The sequence below is a fragment of the Euprymna scolopes genome, chromosome 11 (genome assembly GCF_053919585.1).
Source record: "Euprymna scolopes isolate OS-2025 chromosome 11, ASM5391958v1, whole genome shotgun sequence".
Taxonomy (NCBI): domain Eukaryota; kingdom Metazoa; phylum Mollusca; class Cephalopoda; order Sepiida; family Sepiolidae; genus Euprymna; species Euprymna scolopes.
This window is the reverse complement of record NC_136492.1, coordinates 55,886,051-55,899,809: the sequence shown is the minus strand read 5'-3', so window position 1 is coordinate 55,899,809 and position 13,759 is coordinate 55,886,051. Positions and strand designations below refer to the sequence as shown.

General features: G+C 35.4%; 1 protein-coding gene across 2 annotated transcripts in view; it reads left to right on the top strand.

Moving 5' to 3' along the window:
• LOC145287859 (phospholipid scramblase 2-like) overlaps positions 1–13,759 on the top strand; it is a 70,830-nt gene that overhangs the window by 31,009 nt on the left and 26,062 nt on the right. For both annotated transcript variants that reach the window (XR_013869208.1, XM_080135743.1), the window contains exon 3: positions 4,018–4,228. Coding sequence is in view for 1 of the 2 variants with exons in the window: in XM_080135743.1 (XP_079991869.1) it covers positions 4,018–4,228 (211 nt within the window). In the remaining variant the exon portion in view is untranslated. The remainder of the gene's footprint in view (positions 1–4,017; positions 4,229–13,759) is intronic.

The window sequence follows — 13,759 nt, the reverse complement described above, 5'->3', positions numbered from 1 at the left end:
GGTAACATTTACCGAAACGTTGTGAAAATGACACCCGATGAACATGTTGATAAGAAGCACCCGTCTTAGAAAAAAGGAAAGCGATCTTGTCATGTATGATTCTGGTAGAGCAAAGTATTCGTTGTTGAGGAAAAGGAGCAGAAAACTCTTAAGTGATGTGAAAATAACACCCGATGAAGAAATTGAGCCACAGCACAAAGCACTTATTTGTGATTTCATGCTGAAGAAAACTCATGAAGTAAAGAGAAAGCTTATCTCCCGGAGGAAAGTGTGGAGGTTAGGGTTAGGGTTAGTTAACTTTAGTCATTACAAACAGCCATCTGTTTCAGTTAAGAAACTTCATCAGATGACCCTGAACCAGCGAGTTTTTCAAACACACACACACACAAGTTGCAAGCTCTCTAAAAAAGAAGGATAAAAAATGGAGAAATCGTATTTCAACCTATTTGAAAACCCTGTCAAACATACTGAAGAAAACTCATGAAATAAAGAGAAAGCTTATCTCCCGGAGGAAAGTGTGGAGGTTGAATATGAAGAACAACAAGTGTGGAAAAAAACTGTGGAAAACGCTTAAGAATGCACTGTTGGATGTAATAAACCAGGCTTAATATAGTGGTGGAATGAGGAAACTGAGATCAGAGAAAAGTTGAAACCAAGGATTCAATGGATAAAAAGGTTTAATTAATAAGGAAATGTATCTAGTGGCAAACAGAAAAGAAAGAAAAGCAATATACAAAGCCAAGCAGGAGGATGAGTACGCCAAGTTTCTAGAAGGGATCATGAAAAGAATGAAGTATTCAGGATAGTTAAATAGATAGCAAAAACAAATATGGATATTGTTGGAGAAAAGAGCATTCGAGATGACAATTTTTCTAACAGTTGTTTTCCGACGGAGTTAGTTGATCTTTGAGAGAGAGAGAGAGAGAGAGAGAGAGAGAGAGAGAGAGAGAGAGAGAGAGAGAGAGAGAGAGAGAGAGAGACACTTATACAAACTTATTTCCTCATATGGAGAAACGTCTAACGAATCAACTTGCAGGAGGCATTGATTTTATCTATCTCTTGAAAAACTACTTCAGCCCCTTTTGGAATTACGATCAGTCAGCAGAGATAACCCTAAAAGCAACAAGACTATCTATCTATCTATCTATCTATCTATCTATCTATCTATCTCCTGTATCCATTAGATGCTCCAGCATCGACCATCTTCGTCTGTTGACATATTTTCTGGGCCCTAAAGAATTTTCTACATTTTCATTTTCTTCATTGGACACTGTCCAAATTTTTCCGACCTATACAGTATAGGTAATTAAATACTTTTGTTTTTGTTATAAGAAAAGGTTTTGTTTTTCATTTTGTGCAACGATTTTCATCATATACTACCAATACACAGAAATCTGTCTCATTTCCATCCTCTTAGCTACAAATGAGCAGGACCAAAGACGTACCTGTAAAATGCTATTACGAGAGACTGTTTTATACAAAACTTCTGTGGAATTGAGTAAACCTAGACGTTGGTTCAGCTCAAAGAATTGAGAAAGAAATGGTTTAGGAAGTTGTGAATAAAATGGAGAAGGATTAAGTTGGAGAATCTTCAAATGCTGGTGCAGATGTAACAAGCACTTGAAAAATCACATCATAAAAGAAGGAGCTATCCCAAAATACTGGGAATTTAAAGCAATTGTGAATTGTTAGAAAGATAAAGGGGAAGCTCTAGACAGAGGTGCAAGAGCCGTTCCAAAAGTAATGCCTTCTATTTTTTTTTTTTTATTTCACCTGAATGCATCGGAGGGGATTGCAAATTGCATTGTTATGATGACTGAGCTTATGCATTCATGACCTGAAATATTCATCTCTCTATTGCAGATATTGACGGTATGAGACTCGAAGAAAGCAACCAGTCATGGACGTCTGTCAGAAGCAGAGATGCGTCATTGAATTCTTGGCAAAAGTGCATTGAGAATAACCATGACTATGTAGAAAAATAAATTCTGGAGCACAAAAAGGTTGCCTGTTTTGATGGTACTACTCCTGTTTTCGTAGCTCTTCACCTTTTTTAATTAAAATATAGGAGGCTTTACTCTTAGATCAACCCTCTTAATTATAGAGGCTTTAAAGTTAATGGATCTGGTCTTGAAAATGATTGAGAGAATAACTGAGCAGTAAATAAAAAGTCAGATAAACATAGATTGAATACAGTTTGAGTTTGTGCCATCGGTGCTATTTACCCTGCGACAAATGCAAGAATAATACACGAGAAAAAAGAAACTGTATTTTACTTTGACAGGGTATGAAGAGATATTGTCTGGTGTGCTTTATGTAAACTAGGATCAAACGTGTGATCATTTTTGTTCAAACAATGTACAGAAATGGTCAAATTCATGCTCGAATTAACAGCACATTTAGTGACAGCTTTTATGTCAAAGTGGGAGTATATCAGGTTTCTGTACTGAGTCCATTGCGTTTCATTTGGGTCTTTAGGAGCATTGTCCAAGGAGTTTCATAAGAGTAGTCTAATAAAAAGATGCCATATTTAGTATTTAGCTGTGAAACAATGAAAGATCTACTTGTTACATTAAAAACTTGGAGGAATACATTGTTATGATGACTGAGTAAACAAATAGCAGATGCCAGTGTGATTACAAGAATAAAAAGTAGATGGAGTGAGTTCAGGAACGAAACAATAGTGTTATCATTGTTGACCAAGGGAAGAATCTATCAGGCATGAGTACACATTGTGATGATGTATATAAGTGAAACCCAGGCAGTGAGGATTGAGGACATGTGTTTCATGGATAGAAATTGTATATGATATGATGGATGTGTAGTTTGAGACAGGCTTAGATATGATGACCTCAGAGGAAGATTAAATGTGAACAGTATAGGGAGATGTATTCAGAGCAGGAAACTATGATGGTATGATCATGCTGAAGGAATAGATTAGAGTTTGTGGTTTAGTAGATGTAAAACAGTTGAGGTAGCAGGTTCAAGCCATAGGGAAAGGCAAAAGAAAACATGGGAAGAAGTGATAATACGAAAGAGAAAAAGTTAATACTATACCGACAATGATGATGATGACGATGATGGTTGTTGTTGATGAGCACCATTCCGACATTTTCTTATGAATTAGATTAATTTTGTTGCCATTTGTTTCCACAATCTTTTTCTAGTAAGAATTCTTTATAGAAAAATAGAGATTACTTATGGGAGGGATTACGTGAAAGAGTTTCTGTGGAATGAACTTGGCACAGCCAGGTTGTCAGTCTGTGTTGTTGATCACTTGGCCACCATCACTTTCCTGATGATGATGATGATGATGATGAAAAGAATCTTGTAACTATACAAGAAGAATATCTTAACACGTATGTCACAGATTATGAATTTTTTTTAACGAAATCAAAGTGAAATAAATAGTAGTCATGGGTAGTCTAGTTTTTATATATAAACTAGCGAGGGGTACCCAGCGTTGCCTGGGTGTTTGTAGGTGTGTGTGAAAAAAAACAGGTGCCCGTGAAAAAAAAAAGCCTTGACGACGCGCAGTTGGAAAATAGTAAAGTGTGAAAAAAAAAACAGGTGCGCGTTTTTGATTGACGTGACGGCGATAGCTATTCAGCAGTTAGCATTTTGTGCGGACAGTTTTTAATGTGAGGTCAATAAATCGGTTTGTTTGTTTTTAAAAACCCGCTCCCTCGTCTCAAAATGAAAGCTACCGTCTGATATGACGAAGTCGACATTGAACAAACATTCACTGGCTCTGGGCCTGTGATTAGAGTCGAGTTTCGCTTTTTGTTTATACCGAAAACCGAATATAACGCGTGCCGATGCGGGAAATGTGGAATAATTAACGTTTGAAAGTCATTAAAATTAAATAGACAGGCGAGCTCCGTGGTTAACTGCGAGATATTACAATTTATAGATGATATAAAAAGTTTTAAGAAGTTGTGAAGTGTACATACATACATACATTTTCGCTTTTATATATATAGATGATTTTCATTACCCTCTTTTTTTTTCAAATAGCTTCTTCATGTTTTTGCCGTTGGTGTTGTGGACCAAGTCGCCAATTTCAGATGGAAGTATACTCACCAAACGAAAGAGATCCTATGCTATATTTCAAGCGGCCATTCTGCCATTGTGATGACATGTGCATTTGTCTCAACTGCTGTTGTTGCTCAAATAAAATCCTCGTTTATGATAACAATAAGGAATATCTTGGAAAAACTATTCACAGGTAAGACATTTTGAAGAAGATTTTTTAAAACTATTTTTCACCCTAAACAAGAAGTATTGTTAATAATGGGCTACTGTGCTGGGTTTTATATGGGATAATTGTATTGAAATCGTTATATTACTGCAATTAAGGAACATTGAGCCGAACCAATACTAGATACGCGATCGTTTGGGAATGCCAGGCGCTGTATGTAGGAGGATGTCGACACTTCTGGTAGCTCTTGCATCCCACCTGGCCTCTAGCTGTCTTGATCCTGTCATGCCACCGGTCGCTAGTTAGAACGAGAGAGTGAAGCTAGCTCTATGCAAACCAACTTCGTTTTAAACAAGCCGCGCATGAGTGTTCCCCCTTTGATGCTGCATGTGAGATGACGCCACAAAAAATAGTGAATAAATGATGAATATGAAAAGTGTGAAAGGTCACCTTTTTCTTCACATTTTTGCCAAGTTTAAAAAAAATCTAATGTATGGGGCAAAAGTTATGGGGTAAAAAGTGTCATTTTTTGTAATTTGGGGGCATTTCTGACCTGTTTTGAGCTCCTAGGAACATTGAATCCCCGTGAAAATGGACAAATGGTGTAGTTTCACGCCTTAAGACATGTATATTTGAATTCAGCACCATAGAAAACCACTATATAGACATACATATCAAGTTTTTGAGTAATATGAAAAAAGAGCTCCAGAAAGGCATGTTTTTTAGCCCTAAAAGTCTCAGAAGAATGCAAACTAGAATTTTGCCAGGGTCACCCATACTGAATTTATATTAAAAACAATGGCCTCCACATTTTGGCCAAGTTTCAGGAAAATCTAATGGATGGATCAAACGCTATGAGGCAAAAAGTGCCATTTTTGTGCCATTTTGGGGCATTTTTGACCCCTTTTGAGTCCCTGGGGACACTGAATTCCAGTGTAAATGGATAACGGTAGTTTCAGACCTCAACACATGTATATTTAAGTTGACCACTGTGAAAAATCACTATATAGTCAGACATATCACATTTTTGTTGAGAAATATGAAAAAAGAGCCACAAAAAGGGCATTTTTAGCACTGAAAGTCTCCAGGGACATGAACCAGAATTTTACCAGTGTCACCTATATTAAGAACAATGGGCTCCACATTTTGGCTAAGTTTCAGAAAAATCTAATGGATGGATCAAAAGTTATAGGGCAAAACATGTAATTTTTGAGCCCCTGGGGATGCAACGGGAATTTTTGCAAAAAAAAATTTTCTGTGCACATCTATTGAATGAAATACAATTTGTGGCAAAATTTCAGGAAAAACTAATGGATGGTTATCTGGCAATCGTCCGGAATAACAGACAGACGGATGCACGGACACCACTGAAAATATAGGCCCCTCTCCGATAAAACAGCGGACCAACAAACTCTCAGCATGTGTGATTTATCATTCCTAGGATTATCAGATAGTCTTTGTCATTCTGATGGACGAACACTCTCTGCTAGTTTTTATGGCATGGTTCTTTTTCAGTGCTCCTTAGTGAAAATGTACCTTCTTTCATAAAGCTTCTATATTGCCAATGAATGATTAAAGTATAGGTGTAGGCATTGAAAAATCTTGTTAATGAGTGGAGATAAGTAAATGAGTGGAGTAAGTAAATGTAAGACTGTAAGGTAATAATTGTCAAAATCTTGCTAAAGTAGTCCAGCGGGTTCAGTTCAGGGGAGGAGGGGGAGATGCAGGGGAGGAGGTGGAGGGTACAAAGTCGTAGCACTTCTTCTGAAGCCAAGCCTGGGTCTGTTTGGACTTGTGGGCTTGCGCCGAGTCCTGCTGCTACACCCAAGGTCTACCAGCAGCCATCTGATTGCACCAGGAGATCACCACACTGCTCAACACATCCAGGTACAATTTGGTGTTGACTTTGAAGCCGACTTCAAAGATGTGAGGTGGCATGATGTGGCCCTCACTTGAAATCACACCAAAGACCATAACCGTGGCCGGAAACTTTATTTTCATCACCCTGGGTAGACCCTCAAGCATTGAACCATCCAGATTTATATTTTGAGGGTGCTGGCAATGGTCTTGCAGTCATAACTTGGATCAGAGAGAGCATGAGTGGTACAGTGGCGCATCTCTGATTTTGCTCGTTGAACATTGTGTCACTTTCAGACATAACAGAAAGCTTCTATCGCTCTTGCGATTTGTACACAACTGGCCAACTAGTAGATTGTCTGCAAAAAAAAAAACCAAAAAAGAAAGAAAACTGGTTCTGATCAAACAGAAATGGAATCATGTCTTTTCTATGATAACAATTTTATTGTTTCACCCTGTATTATATTAGTTTTCATGGTAATCTAAAGAATAATATAAAAAAAAACAATAACTCTACAACTAAATATTTAGAGATTTTAAAAGAATTGGAATCCATCAGAATTGGGAATTTAAAACGGAATCGGTAATTGTATTTGAATCTGGGGAAAAGTATTGAAATCGTACCATCACTAATGTGTACCTATAACATTTTTTTTTAATAAATAAAAATCTTTAATATCCAAAGACATATGTATATTTCGTGTTCATTATACTTATCAGTATGGATGACAAAACTGGTCAGATGATTCAAACTCCAACTCAAAATATTATAAACCTTGGCTTCTTATTGTTAGGCCGTTGTAACGATCACACCTTGTAATGCAAGGGAAATATGCCTTGTATTTGAAATCCAATCAGTATTCTAATCTATTAAAGAGAGAAAACCCTCACAATGTGATTAATTTTGAATTGTTAATTTAATTTCTCAGAGTGTTCAGAAAGACAAAAAAAAATGTAATCAATGAATAGCTTCATTTAAATGTAATTTCTGCCACTTTCATTAATAGTTTTATTTGCTCAGTCAGTAAAGCACCAAATGCACACCACTAGAGGTCCAGTTTACAAGCTTGTTACATCTAACCACACTGATGAATCATACTGACAACGAAACACGTGTCTGTAGATAATTATTAAAGTTAAGTGCATTTTATTACTTACTAGCAGGAAAGCCCAACCTTGATCGACATTGACTGAGGAAACTATTATGTCCTTTTTCACAATACTCATATACTATATTACCTATATTACTTTTTTTTACTGCCTCCCCCTTTCCGTTTTGCCCCCATTAAATACACAAAAGAACTTGAAATTTTGAATAGCTCTTTGAATTAGAATCTTTACATATGTGTGTGTGTGTGTGTGTGTGTGTGTGTGTGTGTGTGTGTGTGTGTGAATAAAAATAGATACGTTTTAAGACATTATCGAAAAGAGAAAAGAAAAACCTATCGCATTAGAAAAATATCAACATTTCTTTTGGTTCATCATGGTTTTAACTTAATTTTCCTCAATCATTTTATCATCCTGAAGAAGTCCCACGAAAATAGGGATGATATGTTGATATATTTCTATTCTCCTTCATTATATATATATATATGGCTGGGTTCAGATCCCATGATGAGCAGAAATCATGACTTTCTGCATTGATAATTCCAATAAGTTTCTTAAGAATTGAGCACTGTCTGTAAAATAAAACAAGTCAGTCAGTTGGCCTACATATGACATCGCGAGTTTCCAGTCACTTGATCATTTTAAATCGTCATTTATGCCTGCATTTGGCTTATGAATGTTAAACTTCACTTAATTCTCGTTGTGATTGACGGTGAACTTGGGGTTATGTTCCTTGCTAATGGAGTCAGAGATGGCTTTGTGGCTGTGTTTGAATTCCTCAACCAGCAGCAATCATGATTTCCTACACTGATGATTCCGAAAGGATAAAACACTAGTGTCTGTATGTATAAAGAATAATTATTTATAATAATAATTATATATATATATATATATATATATATATATATATATGAATGAAACTTTTAAGGAGTTCTTGCACACTAAGGAGTATGTAGGATTTCAGACCCACTTCTATTATTTTACCGGAAAATTTTATAGATGTGATTTGAATTTTATCAAAATAGGATATATTTGAAAATTTTCATCAAACTTCTATTTTCACAGGCGCCTTAGAAGGGCACTAAGAGATTTGGGACACTTTCATTGTGTCCAAAAAAATTGTACATTGCATACACTATTCGTTTTTAAGTAAATTCATTTAAACTTTCTAGCTATAGAGAACACATACACAAATATTGACATTAGATGTACTGATTATCAAACTGGTCGATTACCGAGTAACAGGTTTTCTAATGTCGATTTATCAGCAAATTATTTTGTCATAAATGATACTAATATTAATTATCTTGTAAACGAAGGCAAGTTAACTCTCTCTTTGCCAGTGAAAATTTATCGAAGAGACATACATTGTCTACACCATATTATCAGATAACAGGCATGACGTGATGTTAACATGTAAACTTTTACAACTGCACTAAATTCGAGGTAAATAGATTGGAGCATATAAAAAATTTCCCTCCTTTTAATTTAAATTTGATAGGGAGAGCCCTATCAAATTTAAATTATTATTTTGTACTTTAAATCGCTGTCAAAGAAAATTATTACTTCATCTTGCAGTTTTCGTGTTGAGGAATTGTACAGAAAATTGCAACAATGTACATACCGAAAATAAAGAATTCTTCAGCAGTTATACTATCGTTCCTCATTTTTAGGCTCTTGCTACCGTTGCATATATATTTTTATTTTTCTGGTTTAGATAATGTATATTTTTAGATATCAGACATAAGTAATTTAAATACGTAAAAAAATTAACTAAATATTAAAAACAACAACCTTCAACCATTATGATAACCAGTTTCTGCTGAAAGTATTTTCAAGTCAATCCCAAGAATAAAAATACAGCTGCTTGCAAGTTATGTCCCTCTATAACATCAAAGGGAGGCAAATCAGCAAACACTTTTGCAATGACTAAGATACTAAACCATCTTAGAAATGTTCATTCAAAAGAAGCAAAAAAAAAGGAAGCATTATGAATATTCAGGGACAGACATTTCAGGAACAAGTGGCAGCAACTATGAGCCTATAGTGAAACACCAAACCACTATCGAATCAATATTGGCCCAAAACAACATTTGGTATACTAATGATCACAGGCCATAAAAGATCCATTATCTGATAAGAGAAATGATTGCTGTTGATGTTCAACCATATTCTGTAACATCTGACATTGGGTTTAATAAGCTTTTTGCAAAACTGTGTTCAAATTACAGCGTTCCATCAAACAAGTACTTCACTGTAAAATGATTTTCGATATGTTTAGAAAAGTAAAAATAAAAATTCACTGAAATTAACAGTATTTTATGAACTACAGACATTTAGACTGCTACAACAGATAATGCCCTATTTCTGAGTATAACAGGTCATTGGTTTTCAAATGACTTTGAACAGTGCAGAGCTGTGCTTAAGGTGGTTCAATTCCCTGGTGCACACACAGGTGCAAGAATAAGTGAAGAATTGCACAATGTTCTGGATGAGTATAAAATCTTCAATAAAGTTTTCTTAGTCTTGCGGGATTAAGGAACCATTATGGTTGTGGGTGTCAGAGAATAACTATCATACATTGTAACTCAGGCTGTGAAGACAACCATGACATCTAACAGAAATACAGTTTCTCACTTTAATCGCTTTCTATTATTAGCAATTAGCAAATTAACTGAAATACAGGATCAACTTAATTTGGAAAAACAAACTAATTCAAGATGTGACCACATGGTGGAATTCAACATATTATATGCTGAAAATAAATTCAGAACAACGAAAAGCTCTTGTAATGTATGCTGTTTATAAGATTCCTACCTTAACAACTTCCCAATGGGGACTTGTTTTAAAAAAATATCCAGTTCCTGAGTTCATTTGAAGAAATCACCAAAGAAGAAAATCACAAACTTCAACAATATCAATAATACTTACAAATTTAGCTCTGAGGTTATTTCTGCTAAAAGCTGTCCAATCTCATTCTAGTATTTCTGACTTTAGTGGAATCTTTCTTACCATTGTTAAACAATTCAGGTTATCAATGGAAACAAGATTTTCATCCTATCTAAATGATAAAAACTTGTGTATGTCGACTTTCTTAGACTCACGATGCAAATATTAATTTTAAAAGATTGGCATAGAAAACATATTTAGAATTGGATTCTACATCTACTTTTCACTCATGTTAATGAAGTGGAATACACTACCTGCTGAGGGTCAAAAAGCACGAACAGGTTAATTACAATATGGCAACTTTGAAACCAACTGACAAAAAATAACCAGTAAAAATGTCACAAAAGATGCTTTCATCACTCCTAGTATATGAAGACAATAAGAAGTAAAAGTACAATTATTTCTAATTCAATTTTGGCCTTCATTTTTGAAGTGTGAAAAGTGAACATTGCATCATTTATAATAGCAAAATTGCACTGATCGACCATTTTTAAAGTATCATCAAATAAGATTCAATCAAATGACAGTAAATATGAACATTCAATATAATTCTATACATAATGGTTATTATGACTATTTTTCAAAACAATTCCAGCTACAACTTTTTTTTTAAATTCAGTTTTCGCCCCAAACAAGGCACAGTGTCACTTCGAAGTAGGGGGCTACTATTGGGGACATAAGTTGCAGGGATATTACAAAGGGAGATGAGCAGTAAGATGTCTGCTCACATTACACTTGAACTTCTGCATGTCAGTACAGTTGGGAAAGCAGAATCCCGGTAGGGAGTTCCAAAGTCTAGCAGTTCTGGGAAAGAAACTATTGGAGTAGAAGGCTATCTTACACCTAGGGATCTCTACTGTGTAGGGGTGGGATTTAGCTGCTTGTCGGGTTTATCGGGGGGTATTTACGTCAAGGGGGTACAAGTGCTTGCAGTTCGTCAGAGCATTCACCATTAAAATACTTGTAGAACAGGCAGAGGGATGCAATATTTCACCAATGGGACAGAGGTTGAAGCTTAGATGTCAGTTTAGGACCTGTTAGGTTGGCAAATCTTTTTTGAACCCTGTCCAAGAGTGAGAGACTAATAGCAGATGCACCAGTTCAAATGTGACAACAATACCATACATGGGCGAATGGTGGCCTTATAGAGGTTCAGGATACTTTCAGGCATAAGTAGACTGCATAAGTAGAGAGAGCCCACCTTCTTCGCATCGGCTTCAACAATACTCTCAATGTATCTGTTCCAACTCATGTTTCCTGTGAATGTTAGGCCGAGGAGTTTAAAAGAAGTACTTTCAGATAATGTATCTTTGGACATTGCTATTGGTGGTAGAGGTTTCTTGTAATTATTGAAGGAAATGGGCTTAGTCTTGGCAGCATTGAATGTAACCATTCATTTTTGTCCCCATTCCACTACAGATTCAAGGTCTTCCTCTAGTGTTTCTGCCATTTCCTTAGATATGAGTTCATTTGTTTTCCCCTGTGCCTGTTATAGAGCATGGTGTCATCAGCAAATATACCCATCTCAAAGACAATTTTATTAGGGAGGTCATTTATGAATATTAGGGAGGTCATTTATGAATATTAGGGATAATAAAGATCCAAGGATAGACCCCTGAGGCACTCCTGCATTTATATCATATTGTTTAGATGTATGACCATCGAGGACAACCTGGATTTTCTATTAGGAATGAGTTAACTATGCCAAGCATTCTTCCAATGATACCATATGATCTGATTTTCCTGAGAAAACCATGCCATACCGTGCCAAAAGCCTTAGATATATCTAGGGCTATCACTCTATCCTCTCCTGCTTTATCAGTGTATGGTTTATACATTCAGAGATTACAGTTAGGATAGCAGCTGTGGAATGGGCTTGTCTAAATCCATTAAATCCATAAATTGTTGGTCGGTCAGAAGTTTAGCAGCTGTAAGGTGATGGACTAGAGTTTAATTAATTATGGACTCAAATATTTTGGTGAAAAGCGGGAGGAGACTAATAGGGCAATAATTTAATGGGACAGTTCTTTCACCAGAATTCTTGAAAACTGGTACCACAGAAGTAGTTTTCCTGCAGTCAGAAAGATTCGTTAAGGCATTTGTTGTGAAGTTTGTAGAGAACTGGAGCAACCTCGGCGCACAGCCGAGATGAGATCAGGTCCAGCACAGCCGAGATGAGATCGGCTCCACATGCTTTCGAGGTGTCTAGGTTTTTTATGATACCATGCACCTGAGAAGGTGTGATTTCCAGATCATCTAGTGTGAAGTTGATAAAAATGCTGATATGCTCAATTTTGGTGGCTGAAATAAAGTATCACATGTCATAAACATGTACTGATTTCAAAACTCATATTACAAAAATACAGATCTGAAACATTGCAAGCCTAATCAATACCTATTGTAGAATGCTATATCCAAATATCAGATCTTTAAACCATGTACTTCCTCAAGAAAATGTAATAATTTTATGCAGTGTTTTTCACTTTGTTTACCATTGCGATCTAATTAAATAAATGCACATGTTCAATATCAATTTCATTTTAATAAAAGAGAAAACTGCATGTATCAACGATAGAGTTATTTATACAATTGGTATTTCTTTGAGATTCTGTTGAATTCTTCACTTGGCACTAATTACATTTATCCATTTGAGGTGGTTTCCTCAACCCCTTCCCCAATCAAACCACATACAGAGAAAAAAACTTCAGCTGTCCTTGACGAATCACTTGTTTTGCATTGTTTATTAAATTGTTAGGTGAAAGTACAGACTAGTTAGAAAAACACTCTCTCCTCCACATGTTAAGAAATGGGTTTCCAAAAGGTTCTCTGCATCAATACTATTGTTTTTTATTGTTTTAACATTTTTATTTTATTTTTGTATTGGTTTTGTTCAAGTTAACGCTGTGATTGTTTACAGATGATTTATTTCCAGTTGGTGTGGACTGTTCTGCTTTACGTTGAATGCCCAGAAAAAGTCCCTTCTGATTAGTGTTTACCGATTTTAAAATAAGCAAACTAACTTGGCTGTTTTTTAGAATAACAGAATATTTTCTTGTTTGGTAAACATCAATCAGAAAGAACTTTTTCATGGCATAAATGTGAAGCAGAGGATTTGCACAAACCAGAATTTTTTAATAAGAGATTCGTTCATTTTTTTTCATACAATAATTTTGGATTCTATAAGATTCCTACATTAACAACTTACCAATGGGGTTCAAAACATTGTCCAGTTAAAGAAATGACCAACGAAGCAAGTCACAGAACTTTCACCATATCAATGATAATACCTACAATTTTAGCTTTGAGGTTATTTCTTTCAAAAGCTGTCCAATCTAATTCTGGTATTTCTGACTTTAGTGGAATCCTTACCATTGTTGAACAATTCCATGAATTAATGGAAACAAGATTTTCAACCTATCTAAATGATAAAAAACCTGTGTGTATCTCCTTTCCTAGATCCAAAATTCAAATTTAAATTTTAAAAGAATGACATGGAAAACACTAAGAATAGGATTCTACGTCTTCTATCTTTTTTACTGATGATAATGAAGCAGAATCAGCAGGATACACTTCTTTAACCTCTGTTGAAGGTCAAGAAGATCAAAGTAAAGGTAAAACTGTATCTCTTTCCAAACTATTTTTCAT